At 37.1% G+C, this 19,287-nt stretch overlaps 1 protein-coding gene across 1 annotated transcript in view; it reads right to left on the bottom strand.

The window, feature by feature from the left end:
* The window catches only part of DCDC1 (doublecortin domain containing 1), a 333,377-nt gene that overhangs the window by 184,182 nt on the left and 129,908 nt on the right, over window positions 1–19,287 (bottom strand). Inside the window, exon 9 of the mRNA XM_059711140.1 lies at window positions 4,278–4,370. Within this exon, the coding sequence (XP_059567123.1) occupies window positions 4,278–4,370 (93 nt within the window). The remainder of the gene's footprint in view (window positions 1–4,277; window positions 4,371–19,287) is intronic.

The raw sequence follows: 19,287 nt of genomic DNA on the forward strand, positions 1-19,287 counted from the left end.
TTTTAACAAATGACTAAAAACCAGCAAGTTAAATGTTTTAGTAAAAATAATATATTTATTAAACATATTAGAAAATATAAGAAGAATTCTGCCATTGATGTTTTGATGAAATTCCATCCAATTTTATTAAAACTTTGTAACTTTACATATTCATAAGGTCTTTTAGCCTCAACGTGTGATATTTTGTTCTCAATTATTGTGATAATTCATTACCCTTAAAAGTAACCCTAAAGATGAACTAATTCATATACCAAAATAGGGTAGGTAATATAATACTTCTGAATTACTTTATATAATTTTTTTTCAAATCACAGATGTTACTAAAAGGGGAAAAATGTTCTTTAAATTCTTCATCATGATCTTTTTTTTTCTGCAAATCCCTTTCCCCCCTCTCTACAAAGGCAATGTGAATAGGAGTAAAAGAAGACAAAACTTGACCTTTTGTGATCCCAGCATTAATGGGTCTGTTCATAATTCAATCTATGTGTGTGTGGGAGCATCCATGTGGAAACATAGAGGCCCGAGAGACATAAAGCCTTTCCCTTTAAACATTATCTGACCCTATCAGTCCCATTCACAAGAGAAGGCTTACGTATGCATATGTTGAAAAAATGCACCATCTCATTGTGCAGTGGAAAGCCTACACATTCTACTCCTCACTCTCCGTGGAAATGCTGCACGGAAGTGACACTTGTTCAGAATTTGAGAGAGTGACAAATGAGCAGAAGATAACCAAAAAAATGAGTATTCTGAGGAGGAAACAAACTAACCTTCCGGAAGAATGTAAACGCACCCTGTCTATAAGCACACATGTAGGCTTTACATAACATGCAGGGCAGTCTGGTCATGTTTTCTGATACATTCATGCAACTCTTGAATTTAATTATAATTCTCAAGATGATTGAGAATCATTACGTAATATTTTGTTTGTGATCATTCTAAAATGTATACATATGAAAGCTGTAAATTCTGAGCCACACATTCCGAATACTGTACTCGGGCTACAATGAATGACTCCTGGAGAAGCTCCTGGATTTTATAGTGCTGAGATCAAAGTTCAGCTGTCTGCCTGAATTCTATGTGGCCTTGAGTCCATCTATGTTACTAAGGAGGACCTGAGAGCACTTTGCACTGAACTATCACTTGAAATCAGTACTAAGGGCAGCATCCTCTATGTTAGGAATGTCATCTTGGCGTGTAACATACAGCCAGGATGGGCTCAAAGCCAGGTGAGCACTTAAACTGAAGACCAAGAAACTTTCTAATTCACAACATAATTAAGAAGTACCAGAAAGGGGCATGGAGATGAAAATTAGTATTTTAAACTTCCTAAAAATCTCTTCTTGGTTTCAGGCCCCAGAGTACAATGTTTTTCAGATTAAAAAGTGAACATAATCCAGACTTGAATGACTGAAGACGAGAAAATATGGGGACCTGTGAGCAAAATTCAGTATCTCTTGATTTGGAAGCTGCAGTGTAACTACAAGGAAACCTAACATGGTACCATCTCTTCTTTCCACCACTTTGATTACTCTCAGCTTTTTAATTTTCCTAGACTACTGTTAGGAAGTAGCTCTATCTTATTTCCTGCCATAGGTCCCTTATTGTGCTGACTTTAGGCTGATTCAAGAGTCTAACATCCCCATCTACACATGAGGAAAGAGGTGATTAAAAGTAGAAATATTTTAAATGTCTTTATCACCCACTTGACTATGTTGATGGCATTGAGGATGATGTCAACTATACCTTTTGAGGAAGCAATAAGAATGTGTTTCACTGACCTCTAACTACAGGAGCATAATTTTCCAACGGTCCCAGCTACTGTGCTCTGAAATCCATCACCAAGTTGGTACCAATGGCTGAGAAAACCAAGTCACAGGACTCCTCTGTTAGACAATTTTGGCTCAAGGATACACCACCAGCTTTGCTGAACCTTCCTTAGACTGCACAACAGTCTAGGATGCTTCTACCCAGTCTTCCTTTCTTCTTTCTTCCCTGGTGCTCAAATGTCTCTCAGCATCACCTATAGCTTTCCCCATTTTCTCTCATAGGCATTTCTTCTAATAAAATGCATACACATCTATTCACACCTAGGTATTTACTTTTCAGATAACCTGGAATAACACACTTTTAAACCAACAATAATGAATTACATGCAGCTTTCCAGTAGACCATTTTCTAAAAGTTTTATATAGTTTAACTAAGTCATTACCTCAAAGTGGTCTGATGATGAATACATTATTATTCTTCCCAGTTTTCATGTAGAAAATTACATGAAATCAAGCCAGATTTTAAGATAGAACTATAGGAATCAGAATTCTAAATCTCAGGTTTTATGATGTTTAATTTAGGTTTTTAAAATATCTAAAAATATAGTATTTTATAAAAAAGTAAATTATGGTAAAAAATAAGTATTAAAGTAATCTCCTTTCCAAAACTTTGTACTTCTCTTCACCATCACAAGTTCACATCTCTGTATGTAAATTAGGGCCAAAACTGGATGTCACTGACTTTTTCTAACCAAAATACTAGAAATTACAACTCAATATTAATATAATCACTTTCAAAGTAATGATGTTGAAATTATTTTCATAGTATATGGAATATTCCACACACATACACACAGCTGACCAAGCAGACATATAACCAAATAAAGTACTGTGCAGGTACATAGGTACTAAACAGATATTAAGGTGATAATAAAGAAGAAATACTAAATATGCATAAAACTGTTGGATTTTCCAGAAAAAATAATTTTCATTCCCAGTGTTGCTAGCAAAGTAGCATTCAAAATTATATATTTAGTATCATGATCATTTTCCTTGGCCATCTCAAGCTTTCAGTTCCATTGAAGCTGCAATTTTGCATAAAATATCAAAGAGTAAACAATTACTAGTACAATATTTAAAGGGCAGGAAATACTTAATTTTTTCATTTTTTAATTTCCTATTTATCTCTAATAATAATTTGTGTTATAGATATAATTTTAATTATAGCAATTAAAGATATTTATTTGAATTTTCTAAAGTTTACCATACCAAGATACATGATACAGTCATTTTAAACTTACTCTCCAACTGTTATAAAATAAATCACAGTTTTATTTTTTAAATAAATAGAAGACAACATTTTAAAATTTATCATTAAAAACCTTCTCTTTTAACTTGCTAATATTAAGTGGAATGAGAACTATAACTTAAATCTATACAACTGTTATTTGTTACATCTTAGTAATTATTCAACTTGAATTTTTCTTATGAGATATTTCCTACTGTGATTACCAATCAATGTTGGCAATATAGTCTTAAATACTGGGCATATATAACTCCCAAATATTAAAGTAGTCTCTGACATAAGACTTGAATTCACTCAGGAAAATGCATTGTACCTGCTCATCTATTGTAAAATACATAGTTAACAAAAGAGATATAATCAAAACAAGAAAATACTAAAAAATCTAAACCTTGCATAGATTTATTTGCTAAAATGTTGAGTTACATGAAAGTTTAATTTTTAAATATTGACACTATCTTATTCTTTAAGTTGCTTGTAGATTTTATTTACTGACAGTGGTACATGGAAATGAGCAAAACCATCATCTTGTTTCAGAAAGATTAAATGCTTTTGTATACCAGGAAACTACATAAAAATCATTTTCCCCTTTTGTCTAACACTACTTTTGTATTAAAATTTCATTTATGGACGATGATGCTGTCAGCTTCACAGCATGAGCTCTGGAGAGAAGAAGGTTTGCTCTAATGGTTCTTCATTACAATATTGACAACAGAATCTTATGATTAGCTCACTTAGGCTTGACATTGGTAAACCACAGTTTTTCCTTGATAACAGAAAACATCGTTAGCATTTCTAAAATTCATAACAATAATTCTACTCCTAGAAAGTCAGAAAATACAAATAAGATTTAGTATTTATTTAAAGTCTAAGAAAATTGTAATGGTTTTCCTCCTAGCACACTTTATAATTTTCAGATTCAAGTCACATGTAATAACTTCCTAAATTGAGATCTTTATGAGAAATTATTCCAAAACATTTTTCAGAAAATTACAATATGACTTAATCTTTCAAGCATATAATTATTTTTCAAGCTTCCTATATCAATAAAATGATTTCCAGTTTTGATCCATTTTTCCCATTATGTTGTTATCAGGTAACTATGTATAGTTGGTTCACTACCAGACCCAAGTAAAATTTGTCTTAATTTTAAAATTAGTGTTCATTGTGATGTTACAATATAGTTTAAAAAGTAAGTTCCTTACTTCTTCCTGTGCCTTATGGAGTTCCTTTGCTGTCATTGAAAGAACGATTTTTTCAGTAATTTTATCTTTCTGTTCATCCACAGCCAGGTTCAACTAGAAAAAAAAATAGGCACCTGTTTATACCTAATAGCAACCTTTATTCAAATAACTAACTTAGCACAATCATGAAATCTAATTTCAAATACTTATGTGAAAATGAATTAATTCCATTGAGATAAATAAGTCTAAAGTTTATTTTTATATTTAAAACATTCAACACTGACTTTTTCACTTCCACTTTTGTTGCTTTTAAGTTTACTGAGATATGATTTGGGAGGGAATCCTCCACTGCAGATAGTTGACAATGGTGACTACTATTTAAAGTCATTTTATCAAAATGAGCATAGCAGCTTTTTAAAACTAGGCTGATAGTTCATCTTTTAGTCTTTTATTGCCAGTAGGGAATAAATTGGCTGCTGTTATGTCAGGATAACAATTCAAGAACATAAACCAAAGGCAAATGTCAATTCAAACACTCTAGAATGGTACAAAATGGTTTATAATATTTCACAACAAAGGATAATGTATCTGAAATACCTGAACAGTTACCTCTGATCTGCTCTATTCACAAAGCCAGATAAAGGTCTTCTGCTACTGCCACTAACTCTTGTTATAAAAAGTGAATGTAGTCCATTCTATATTTCTTTATAAGCAGTCCCCATGGAAACAAAATACTGTTTTCAACAAAAGGAAAACACTAAACTCACTCAATGATATTCACTCAATAGATTGGCATTAATAGAAAGAAAGAAAATAGCCTGATACTGAATCCTCTGAATTGGAATCTTAAACAGTTAGTTCTTAAACAATGGACTTTCCATGTTGTCTCTCCTTATTGAGGATTAAAAATGAATAATAACCATATTTTTTGCTTTGTTTTGTACCAGTATGTTTTGCTAATGTTGTTATTGCTTTAAAGAAGTCTCAATTGTATGCCTGACCATGAATCTTTAATCCATACCCTGCCTGAAGACCCACTCTTATACTTGGGATAAAATGGGGGTAGAGCCAATGATATGGCCTCCTCAATCTAACTATGTATATATATATACTATATGAGTAATATCACACCTGTGAACTTTTTAAAAATATACATTTTTATTGATTTCAGAAAGGAAGAGAGAGGGAGAGAGAGATAGAAACATCAACGATGAGAGAGAATCATTGATCGGCTGCCTCCTGCATGCCCCACACTGGGGATCGAACCCACAACCCAGGCATATGCCCTGACCAGGAATCGAACCATGACCTCCTGGTTCATAGGTCAACACTCAACCACTGAGCCACACAGCTAGGTGTGCCTGTGAACTCTTCATCTACTGATATGTGATACAGCTCAGTATATCAAAGATTTTGTTTTGATGGAGAGGAAAGACCCAGGAATCTTTAGTCTGATGACCAGCCTAGATAAGTAGTTGACAAACATTTGTGTGAAGGGCCAGATAGTAAATATTTTAGACTTGGGAGTGGGTATATAGTCTGTTGCAATTTTTCAACGAAGGCCTGATAGCATGAAATAGATAATATATAAATGAATGAGTGTAGCTATGCCTCAATAAAACAAAAAAACAAACAAGTGGCAGGCAGGCTGACCTCTGTCCTAGATTGAGAACTTACTAAAAACACGTTTTTAAAAAAACATGTAATGTACATGATGACTGTAGTTAACAATGATATATGGTGTTTTTAAAAGTTTCAAGAGATCCTAAGAGTTCTCCTCACAAGGTTAAAAAATTGGAGTTTTCTTTGTATCTATGTGAGATGATGGATATTAACTAAACTTATTGCAGTTATCATTTAACCATACATGAAAGTCATTATGCTATATACCTTAAACTTACACAGTACCATATGTCAATTACACCTCAATAAAACTGGGCTAAAATATCATGTGAGTCTATTCTTAGGCTCATTCTCCCCGAGGAATATATTTTCCTGTGCTATAGCAATAAAATAAAATTAAAAACACCACAATATTATAAAATACCAAGTATCAAACTCAACTTCCATTCATGGAATCCTATCTGTAAACTGAGACAAAACATACTGTGTCAAGTCTCCATGGTTATTTCTTTATTGGGAGATTCTCATCTCAGGAGTAGATAAGTGGAGTGGAATGTGACTGGAGAAATATTCACCAATCTCATCTATTCTTTACATAATTGATTTCCAAATGCAAAAACATTCAGAGCAGATATTTTTGAAGTGAAGCAAAACAAAACAAAAACATAACCACAAAACTCAATACCACAAGTTGTAAGTTAGATTCTAATGAAGTCTCTCAGGACCACGGCATTTAGAACTGCTTCCAAGGAACTCTTTGAAGTTGGGAATTCTTTACCTTTGAAAGAGCTACAGTTAGAAAAATCACCTTTATTCCAATACTCAACATTCAAGGAAATACTGTACGTAAGCTTGAGGAAAAAACATCAACAGTACTGAAAAGCACCATATGCATAGTACCAAATAGAGAATCCAGCAAGACATTGGAAATTAAATGGTCAATAAAATATAAGGATACACACGCAGGGCCCTTTCCGGAAACAGACCAGCCATTGAGAGAGAGAGAGAGAGAGAGAGAGACAGAGACAGAGAGACAGAGAGACAGAGAGATTTAATACAATCACTTAGAGAAAATTCTTGAGAATAAAATGTCAAATTCAGAGAGTGTCTTTTCACCCTAAGGTAGTAATAATATGCAATACTAATAGCATCTCTCCCTCACATCCCAGGACATGACAACAATAGTAGGATTCTTCTCTCCTATCACTTTAGAAGAGGGCATCCTGTTTCTTTATTAAAATAAAACTAGACGCTTTTGATTTGCTGTTCTTATCTAAAATGCATGAGATATTTTTTTCTGTCAATGGGTTTGTAATTTCTGAGGCTAATTTTTGTGTATAAAGGGGGTGTATGTGTTATGTGCCATAGAGTCAGCCCTGATTCCTGGTGACCCTATAAATGAGTAAGGTCCACAATGTCCTATCCTAGAATAAAAACCTCAAATTAACTCCAAATTAAAAAACATACAATAAAGATGAAGCTTGTGGGCATTACCCTAAGTAAAATAAGTCACACAGAGAAAAACAAAATTCTGTTTAAAGGCTAATTGTGTAAACACTTTGATATATAGTAAGATAAAATCTATTTTATAGGAGAAAATTCCTCTAAAGTAAAACTCTAGAGTCCAATCATTAGTATTTTTATAAAAGGTACAAGTAATCAAATAAGCTGGTGTGTTCTGTTTACCTAACTCATATTGACATTCCATTTAAGTGCTGACTAAAGAGGGAAGAGCTATTAGTCCAACCAAACTAAAGGTTCTGAACTGTAGTTCTGCATGTAGTTTTCTTTGTATTCAGAAGAACAGCTAATGACTCAAGTGTGACATATATGATGTATGTTGTGTATAAAGTCCTTAATAAATCAACATAACCCAACAAGAAATTAAATCTATCAAAAATTGATGTCTTTGACCAGTAAATATTGATTTATTAATAAATGATTTGATCCATAGTTTACATGCAGATCAATACAGGCAATACAGTTCAGCATAAACAGGAAGACAATCAGCCTTCATATATATTGACAAGTTTCCCAATGGTCTGTTAATATACAAAAGACTGGGACAAAGTACTTATTTATATATACAAAACATGGTTATAAAGGCCAGCTGCAGGTATTTTTTTGGAAAGTGCATTTTAATAAGGTTCTATTCAGTTAGGGAACAAATGGGGAAGAAGTAGTTTGCACTACAGAGTTTTAGCGCAAGAGCTTTCTCTTTTTCTAACCACAAAATCAATCATTTGTCCAGACTGTGGGAGTCAGAGTTAGTTACTGAAAAGAGCTCCGTATATAAACAAGTCAATAACTCATTGTGTGTTATTGTCCAGCTGAAGAAGTCGGCTTTCAAAAAGCTGCCCCTGCTTCTCTCAGAATGAATGTCACTGTATTCAGGGACTGGGAGAGAGTCCTTTGTTTCTAGCCATTGCTGGCTGCCATTTATGTATGGGAACAGGAGGTGGCTGCTAGGAGTGTGGGGGAAGCCATTATTTGGAATGGTGGATGTCCAGGAAAAACTCTAAATTTTGTCAACATAAATAATTTGTGTCTGGAAATGCATAATGGAATCAATAAAGAATGGCCACATACACAAAATATTTGGTAAAAGAATTAAGTAATAATGAGTCCGTGTCATTTATATTTTTGGTTTCTTACATATCAATGAAGATTAATCCAAAATATATAGGCAATGGTCAGAAAAGTTCAAATGTATAAAATCAAACTAATAAATAGGTAAATGTGTCAAATAAATGCTACCTGCCATAAATATTAAGAGTGATCCTTGGGACTCCCAAATGGGGTTTTCAAAGTGTGTGTGTGTGTGTGTGTGTGTGTGTGGGCGAATTTGTTTTAGGAATGATTTTATGTATTCAACACTTGTGATAAGTTAAAGAAATGTGAACTACTTTTGACTTAAAATTAGTTGAAATATCCTTTAGAATTTAACTGAACCTAAAATTCATAAGATATAAATATTACTATACTCTTAAGTATTTGATCTTAAAATTTATTTAAGCCCAACTATTTATTCAGAATCAAACCAGGGACTATAGAGAAACACCAGACCAAGATTCAAGGTTTATAATTAGGCTGGGCAAATAAAAAATACATATTGATATGTTTAATAAATGGTCCTTATGGTGGAGCATGCTCTCTGAAATCTTTAAACACTATCTTAGCTTATACATATACTAGAGGGCCAGTGTGCATGAAATCGTGCACGGTTAAGGTCCCTAGGCCTAGCCTGGCCTCCATTGCATGGCCTCTGCCACCCTGCAACACTCCGTGAAGCTCTCCGCCCTGGGATGCTCCGTGACACTCACAGCCCCTCGACTGCTCTGCGAGGCTCCCCTCACCCATCAACTGCTCCGTGAAGCTTGCTGCTGCCCCGAAAAGCTCGCTGCTGGACGCTCCATGAAACTTCTGCCGCCCTGCCACTGCTCTGTGAGGCTCCCCCCACCGTGACTGCTCCGCGAAACTCCCTTGCCCCCGCAACTGCTTTGCTAGCCCAGGTGACTGCTCCGCTAAGCTCACTGCTGCCCTGCGAAGCAGCCCACTGCAGCTCAACAGTCCCAAGTCCCACCCCGCCGCCAGCTCCCCCTCATGGTGAGCAGCTCGGGGCCAGGGGAGGTGGGGACTGAGAGGTGCTCCATGTACTTCATGTGACCGGTCACCCTTTCAGTCGTGACGGCACCTAGCTCTTAATATATACTACGATATCAGAGAGGGGGAGAGAGAAAGAGAGATAGAAACATCAACAATGAGAGAGAATCATTGATCAGCTGCCTCCTGCATGCCTCACACTGGGGATCAAGCCCGCAATTGGGCATATGCCCTGATTGGGAATCGAACTGTGACCTCCTGGTTCATAGGTCGAAGCTCAACCACTGAGCTACACTGCCTGGACTAACTTAGCTCTTAATTAGATAAAAAGTTGAAGTTGGCCCTAATCAGTTTGGCTCAGTGGATAGAGCGTCGGCCTGCGGACTCAAGAGTCCCAGGTTCGATTCTGGTCAAGGGCATGTACCTTGGTTGCGGGCACATCTCCAGTAGGGAGTGTGCAGGAGGCAGCTGATCGATGTTTCTCTCTCATCGATGTTTCTAACTCTCTCCCTTCCTCTCTGTAAAAAATCAATAAAATATATTTTTTAAAAAAAAGTTGAAGTTGTAGGGAAGAAGACAATTGGGAATGTAGAACTTAATCCAACTGATCCATCCCATTTCCCCTCACAAATTAGAAAACCACAGAATTAAATAATATAACATGCTTTCACAGGCAATAATTGTACAAGGCATTTTTCTAGGTACAAACAGATTAGTGGAGAAGTGCCATATGGTTGAGGAAATAATTAAAAACAATAGAAAATGATAATTTATGGCATGAGGTAGATCACAATTAGATGGAGGTAAAAGCAATACAATCTATAAGTATAAAGAACAAAACTATTATTTGGATATGGAATGGCTAGAGACAGAAAGGCATAAATTATGGGTAGTATCAAGCTAGGAAAAGGAGAAGTGATACTATAGGTCAATATTATTAATAAATATTAATATTACTTACTAATTAATTACATGATGAAATTCATTCTAAATACAGCTAGTGGGGTGGCTTGACATGGCTTGGGGAAGGAGAGGAGAAAAGACAAGCTGAGCCTTGAAGGATAAGCAGAAAGGGCATAGCTGATCCAAGTGAGCCAGACTAAGGCACTGGTCTGATCACAAGGAATGTTTCATACTGGGGAACAAGGACTAGATTGTTAGTGTGAACCTCCCATATCTAAATTTATTAATCTATTTTATTTTTAGCTTTTCAGGAAAGTATCTCTATATATAAAAAGCCAGCTACTGTAATGGCCATAACGACCATTAGCGGGCAGGGCCTGCCCACCAGTCGCTATGATGCTCACTGTGGCCAGTGAACTGGCCAATCAGGGGGTGGTGCCAGCCGGCCAACCTCACAGCCCCTCCCCGCTGCCGGCCTGCCCCTGATCGGACTCTCCCACCCTGATCAAGAGCTGGGCAGCTGGCCAAACGTCCCCTCTCTTTGCCCCCCCCCCCACCACCAACCCCACCCCTGATAAGCCAGCCCCACCACAATAGGCCTGCAGCCCCTCCCCCTGATCAGCTCACCCCCACCCCAATAAGGGGCGGGGCTGGGTAGGCAACCTCCTGCAGCCCCTAGCCCCCAGCAGGCAATGCTCCCAATGGGCCCCCACCACCCTAATCAGCCTGCAGCCCTCCCTCTGGCCAGCCCCACCCCTGATCACCACCCCACTGCAGTAGGGGGCAGGGCCGGCTGTCCAACTTCCCTCAGCCCCTCCCCCCAGCTGGCCCCACCCACTATGGGCCACCACCACCCTGAGAGGCCCCTAGCCCCTCCCCCCAGCTGGCCCCACCCCCACGCAGCCCCACCAGAGATCGGCCCCCCACCCTGATCAGGGGCAGGGCTGACTGGCCAACCACCCGTGGCCCCTCCCCCAGGCCACTGCCTCCCAATCGGCACCCCCAGCCCCATTTGGGGGTGGAGCCAGCCAGCCCACCACCCACAGCTCCTTCCCATGGCCAACCTGGCCCCAATCGGCCCCCCAACCCCAACTGGGGGTGGGGCCTTATGTCCAATCACCCACAGCCCCTTCCCTCAGCTGGTGCACAAATCCTGTGCACCAGGCCTCTAGTTTAATAATAAAATGATTTGACTCAAGGTAGCCATAATCACAATAGCCAAAAGATAGAAGCAACACAAATGTCCATCAACAAAAGAATGGATAAACAACATGTGGTATCTAGATATAGTGGAATATTATTCAGCCTTAAAGGAAGGAAATACTGACAAATGCTACAAAATGGATGAACCTTGAAAACATTGTGCTAAGTGAAATAAGACATGCACAGAAGGACAAATATCTTGATTACACATATATGAAGTACCTAGAGTAATCAAATTCATAGAGATGGTGGTTGCCAGAAGCTAGGGGGAGAAGGGAGTGAGGTGTTAGTACTTAATGGGTACAGAGTTTCAGTTTGGGAAGATGAGAAGTCCTGATGGACAGTGGTAATGGTTGCACAGCAATGTGAATGTACTTAATGCCTCAGAACTATACACTTAATAATGGTTAAAAGGGAAATTTTAGGCTATGATATTTTACCATAATAAAAAATTAACCATAATGTATTTTTAATAAGAAAAATACTCATTTATTTTTTAAAATCTCTCTTGAAAGAGTGCAGTAGAGCCTTTCAATTCACACAAATTAGACAAGAACATGAAATATTGAAAAATTTAATTATGAATGTTGTAAAGTATTATTTTCCTATTCAAATATGCACACAAACTGAAACAAGATAAACAGTGTCAATTTGTTTAAACTATGGTAAGACAACTTTGGATGCATAAAAATAGTTGGTAAATTGACTTGCAGTGATCACTTTGTTTCTATGTAAATACGCCCTTCCAAAGTGTCTGAGATTATGCTGGGGTCTAGCCCCAGCGGGTCCAGGGGTTCCCAAAGGCGTAGACGGAGTCGGCGAAGAAGGAATGACACGGAGACAGCATTCAGTTGACCAGCAGCCTAGCCAGGATCTCCAGCCAAGTTCTGGTCTCGATCTCCAGAGAGTTTCTGCTTCGGATCTCCAGCCAGGTTCTGTGGCCATGTTCCCTTGCTAGGTTCTCCAGCCAGGTTCTGTCCAGGTTCTCCAGCCAGGTTCAGTCACCAGGTTCTAGTCAGGTTCTCTTGCCAATTTCTGTAGTCAGGTTCAGTCCAGGATCTTTTGCCATGTTCTCTCCAGCGAAGTTCTTCTGTCTGTAGGTTCTGTGTAGGTTCTGTCTTCTTGGCTCTCTTCTTAAGTTCTGTCTCTCTCTGTCTTGTTACATCTGTATTTATACCAGTTGATTCAATCCTATCAATCTCTATTCCAAAGGTTAGGGCGTTTCTTATCTCCATTCCAGGGAGTAAAGATTATGTAGCTTAAGCATGATTGTTTGTAGTTAAATTGATTAACTACCCGCCTGGCACTTAGTTAAGGAGTTTTATTCCCTCCCTAACTTCAGGGGAAAATCCCTACCTGGGGATTCAACCTTTCTCGGAGAGGTGACCTTGGTTAAAACACAGCGCCAAGAAGGTGAGCAAACATATTAAGAACCGTATGCCATATATGCCAGGTCCCTTGAAACAGCAAGCATGGACCGGCTCCCGGCAAGATTACTCCAAAGCAGTTGCTTTCCTGAGTATTTTATGTATTCCTTCCCAGTATCATTTGCACAATTACTGGGGATTTATGCCAGTAACAATATTTACCTACTTCAATGGCTATTAAGAAAATCAAATAAGCCCTAACCGGTTTGGCTCAGTGGATAGAGCATTGGCCTGCGGACTGAAGGGTCCCAGGTTCGATTCTGGTCAAGGGCATGTACCTTCGTTGCGGGCACATCCCCAGTGGGGAGTGTGCAGGAGGCAACTGATTGATGTGTCTCTCTCATCGATGTTTCTAACTCTCTATCCCTCTCCCTTCCTCTCTGTAAAAAAAATCAATAAAATATATATTTTTTTAAAAATCAAATGAGATTTTTAACCTGGAAAAATCACATCATAACTACAAAGCACCGTGCAAATATTTTTATTATCAAAGAATTAATAAAGCAAAGGTCAACTTTTTCCCTAGCGCAACCCCAAACATCACATATTCTAAAAACAAGTCTGAATTAGTAATTACCAAATGGTTGCTTTCCTCCAACCAAACTTACTGCCAAAATAGTCTTCATCATCTCTAATCCACATAGGGACAAAAAGCTACACTGGTTTCCACTCTGGGATTTTTTAAATTGATTTTTAGAGAAAGAGAGGAAAGGAGAGAGAGGAGAGAGAGAGAGAGAGAGAGAGAGAGAGAGAGAGAGAGAGAGAGAGAGAATAAAAAGCATCCATTTGTCCTTCCACTCATTTATGCATTCATTGGTTAATTCTGGTATGTGCCCTGACTAGGGATTGAACTCACAACCTTGGTGTTTGGGGACAACATTCTAACCAACTGAAGGGTTCACCCTGGGATTTTTAAGTACAATTTCACAGGGTAAACACTTTCTGAAACTCTTTGGATATCTTCTCCCTGATCCAGCCAGATTTGCATTTATAGAGAATTCAGAGCAGGATGCTCTTAGCTCAATATGTCTACCATCTAGTATCAAAGAACTCCCATCTCCATTTCTCAATGCACCGTCTGTGTTTGGAATTCATTTCTGTGGGAGGTCATAGAGTCAAACACCATGAATGAGAAAGGAACGGTTATTCACAATGCAGGCAGTAAGTGTGAGCCTGGATTGCAAGGGCAATCAAATCTCATGCTTCAAGAAAGAAAATGATCATTTGCAAGGTCAGGAAGGAATTTCCTCTTCACTTTTAATAGGAAGTATCAGGCAATTTGAGGGATGAATTGTGGGGGAGGGGAAATTTATCTTGGTTCTAAAATACAAAGTATTCATGATACCCCTTCCACCAGAAAGATCAATGGATTAGCTATGTAGGTGGCATGATCCTATGTGAAAAGTTGGTATCCCGTGTTTCCTATCATTTGATGTGATACACATTTAGCTCATTTCTACCATGTGCCTCGGCAATAACCCCAAGCAATTCTTTAGTGGACAGTCATAATAATAACATTTTATTTTCCTTAATTTATTAATTTCTGATGACTTTAATGCAGCAATGCTTAAGCAATTACTTTTACTCTCACCTTAGTTTCCATACAATTTGCATAGTTTTTATGATGCAAAACCTTTCAATATGTGATTATAAGCACTTAACCATTATGTAACAATTACCTTTGCTAATTAAATAAATAAACATATAAGGACTCATGAATAAAGTTCCTAAGACTGATCACATATTTTTAAGTATATGTACTTAAATATATTTTTGGCTATGTTGAAACATTCTAATCAACACAAGACACATATTTAACATATCTTTAATATTTGTTTTGACTTTGATATCCATTACATATGAGATTGATAATTCATACTCAGAGCTTCCCAAGTTATGATAGTAATTGATTTGTTACAATTGTGCTTCCAACAAGCTTTTATCTTAGCACTTAAATCTAAACATACTACATAAATGTGGCATGCTTTAGCAATGGATACTGTATAATACTTCTAAGGAGCGTCACAGATGTGTTAATAATGCTAGACTAATAACCTGAATTATAATTGAGAATATGTCCCCTTTGCCTTACAAAAATAACAGCTCTTAAAGGAGCACCCCTGATTTTCTAGAGGACTGTTCCGGCTGCTACTGCTGTTGTTTCTGAACCTGAGTTCTAAACTCAAGAGCAATGTCTGAGAAAATGTCAAATGTCAGTACCTGATTCTACCAGCAGGTGCTACTTGAACACCCAGGGTTATTCCCATGTCAGAATGACAGAAGGGTAAGTGAAGGGCATTCGTTGAACAGTAACAAATATCACTGCAAAGTCTTTTTAAATATCTTTATTATAGAATTCAACATTGTTTAGATCAATATCAGTCCTGGATCCATTTCCTTACACTCCCGAATAAACATAGGATCGGCAATGCTAAAATGTAACTACATTTATTTCCAGTCCTGGCTGCATTTTTATTTCTGTGAAAGTTTGGTTATGAGTAAAGAGCACAGCTGCCATTGACCCTTACTGTTTCTAGGAATTCCTTATGTTTGTACACAGATTAGAAATGATGAGATTCTATTAAAATTCATTATAACATTGCAGGAATAAAAAAAAAAAATCCTTCCCTTTCCTAGCTATTAGCTTTTTGCTTTTTTTTTTTTTTTTTTTTTTTTTTTTTTGCCATACTCAGCCTGACCCAGCCTGCGAAGCTGGAAGTTGGCAGCTGTGATTGCAGTACAGATTTCACACAGTGTAATTACTGCAGTGACACTAGGACTGAGAGGTACAAAGAAAAAAAAAAAGAGGCCCTACAGGTTATTAGCACTAAACACTGGGAGAAATCAAACGGGGAGTCAATGCGTAATTTCGAGGTCTATCAAGCCTCATCAGGAACAGCAGGGAGGAAAGTGCTTCACTTCATCATCTCACTCTCTGACTTTTGTTGAAAATTACAGTAATTAAAAAAGAGCTAAGTACTTCTCAGGCAAGGGGTCCTTTCTTTACCCATCACCTTTTAGTTGGCTGCTGATTCTCTGTGACCTTTTCCTTGGCTCTGTCTATCGCAGTCAACACGGATCTTTGTTGAATGGCTCTCTGAAACCTAATTACTATCTGCTGGGTGATGCGGTATTGATCAGAAAAGGTGGCACAGCAAAATAAGAGTACCAACACTGTGGCCCCGGCAATCGAAAAGTAATTCCAGCCCCATAGAAACGGCCCTTCCATCCCACTTATTAGAAGCAGCTGTGATGTTGCCAAATCAATACACCACACTGGATTGCTTCTTTGACTAAAAAGCAGTCTTTTTTTTTTTTAAGAAGTCATGTACAATCAACGGCCTCTGACTTCAAAGGACTTTGCCCTAATGCACTGTGTGAGTGAACAAATTCTATGTTGGCAAACATCTTTAGTACCAGTAGTGGTGGTGATGGTGGTGGTGTTCTTTTGTGTGTGTTTTTTTAAATCACTACTTTTATTTAGCTTTATAATGGAGTATCAGTGGGCTGATCCATCCAGAAAACACCATTAGACATTATATCCCATCAGAAAAAAGTGCTCAAATACATTGGAAAACATAAATTAATCTAAATGGAGCAGTTTAGTACTCAACTATTAACAACTCATTTTAACAGAAAATACTAGTATGTGTTTTCTAAAAAACAAATTCGTTAACCTCATGTTTTAATACATATAATAAATAGATGCAAGTTGAGTTGGGATTAGCTGATTTTTTAGTACATAAAGAAACTGAGTGGTTTTATAGAGAAAAAAATATTTTTGAATATACTTTGTTTTTTTAAATAAAGAAAAACTGTCATTCTATTTGCATTGAAAACTGAAATAAGCATTCAGTTTTCTTTAAATTCTAGCACTTAAAATTAGATATTTTGGTAATTGTACCTAAGGAAGAAGGTACAATTTGGGGTGATTTGCTTGGAGTTGTATCAATCCTTATAATATAATATAAAGACTTTTGCAGCCAGAAATGCATAATAGTCATTCAAAGCTGATGTCATATTAAAGCTAAGAAGACAGCTCAATTTACTTTATATGTCAGGCACCAATAGCTTGATAAATTAACATTTTATTGGGAAAAGATTTCACATCAATTATTTACTAAATTTATTAAAATTGAATTATATTTTCAAACTTCTAGTTTTCATATGATTCAAATACATCATATTTATTTAAAACTAGAGGCCTGATGCACAAAGATTCGTGTAAGAATAGTCCTTCCTTCCCCTGGCTGTCAGCACCAGCTTCCCTCCAGCACCCAGGACCCGGGCCTTCACTCCAGCCACTGCCCTCCTGTAGCTCCCTCAACCCCCACAACCCCCTCATAGCAGGCTTCCCGCCCAGCCCTGCCGCTCCACACCTGCATGCAAGTGCTGCCCATAGGCCTGGATCGGCCAGGGTGGGGCAGAATGCCTGTGTCATGACCATGGCGACGACGCAAGCGCCTGGGCCCGGCCACCACCATCTTTGTCATGGGGTGACAATTAATTTGCATATCCCATCTTTATTAGATAGGATGCCGCCCCCCAGTGGAAACATTAACTGCATCAGAAGTCATAGCAATGACATAGTTAATGGTTTGTGTATTGGGGTTTCTTTAAAGATAATTACAGGAATTAAAAACATCAAAACCATCAACAAATTTCCCAAAAATTTTACCTAGAATCATTATTCCAATTTTCTTCCTAAGAAGATGGTTCTATAAAACAATGTCATATAACACTAACACTGTAAGATTATGGGTATATTTTGTACTTTATCTGAGAAGTGGATTTCATTCATCTCTACATGTTTAAGGGCAATCATAAAAATTACACTGCATATAAAAATTACACAGCTGCGAAAGCTTAGACATGGAGAAATCCAGCTACATCTATTACTTTTCAAATTTGCTCTACATCATAGCCTTCAACACCTGATTACATTTTGCTAAAGTTACCCTGCCAGCCCGTAGGTCCAGAAAATGTTTGAATTTTCCATGTCTTGGCTTAAAAAACAGAGGTTCCAAAATTTCTTCAGTTCACAGAATCGTTGGTGAACAAACATTTAAAATATTCCATGAAGCCCTGTACATTTGCAGCAGCAGCCCACTGAGGTGTTTTGATACACAGTTTGGGAACCAAACTTAAACCATTAATTTTTTAAAACAATATTTTACTTGGGATCTAAATGTATAGAACAAAGGCAATATTTCTTATTTGTGAGTTCCAAAATATAACAATTATGTATTATAGTACCAATCAATGTGTGTGTGTGTGTGTGTGTGTGTGTGTGTGTGTATGGGAGTTTATGAACACAGAAAATTGAGTGTCTTATATAAAAGTAAGATTCCGATTTTGCTTGTTTTTATTCCTTTATTTATTTTTTCCAACCTTGGATTCCATTGTGACAGTAATTCCAAAAGAGTTTGTACACTTTTCTGGTATAATTTATATAGTTTAAATAATGTTCACAGATGCTCAATTAGCTTCTGCAGAGTTACATACCTATTACAAAATATTTAAGATTTTCTCACAAATCTCTTGGAACAATAAAATAAGGTAAAAGAGAGCCTGAAATAGTAAAATGTATAAGACCTACACTAAAATGAAAGGTGCAAATAAGCACTGTTCACATATTTGTTCATCTAACATGTTTTAGGAGATGTGGACACTTTTTTTAAAATTTAAATTCATTATTGTTTAAAGTATTACATAAGTCTCCTTCCCCCCCCCCCCCCATTGACCTCTCCTTGGCCGCTCCCACCCCCCAAGATATGGACACTTTTAGGCATATAAAACAAAACCCAAGACTTCAAATAATCAAACATCCATGGTCATGAGAATATTAATTGCTCTTAGAGTCCATGAGCTTTTGGCTTTCCTATTTGTGAGCACCACTGTTTAATAACAAAATTAATTTTTTTATTTTTACTTTAATCATTTTACTTTTTCTTTTGACTAATAAACGTGTTTTCAAATAACAAGGGTTCTTTTAATCTAGTCTTGCTTCCATCTGTAAATAATATAAAGTAAAATAATGTAGTAGATCACTATTGTTATGTGGGAATGGAATAGTTGGCCCAAAGAAACTAAGAAAAAGAAACTTTCTGAGGAAAACAGTTTGTCAACAAATCCTATAAATAAGTCTCACCGTTATTTGTGATAATTAAGTTATTAAGTAAGTACAGGGTGGGGCAAAATAGATTTACAGTTGTGAGTACATGGAACACAGAATTTATTCTTGTATTATTATTTATTAATTATTGTATTAT

The sequence above is a fragment of the Myotis daubentonii genome, chromosome 9, assembly GCF_963259705.1.
Source record: "Myotis daubentonii chromosome 9, mMyoDau2.1, whole genome shotgun sequence".
Classification (NCBI taxonomy): Eukaryota; Metazoa; Chordata; class Mammalia; order Chiroptera; family Vespertilionidae; genus Myotis; species Myotis daubentonii.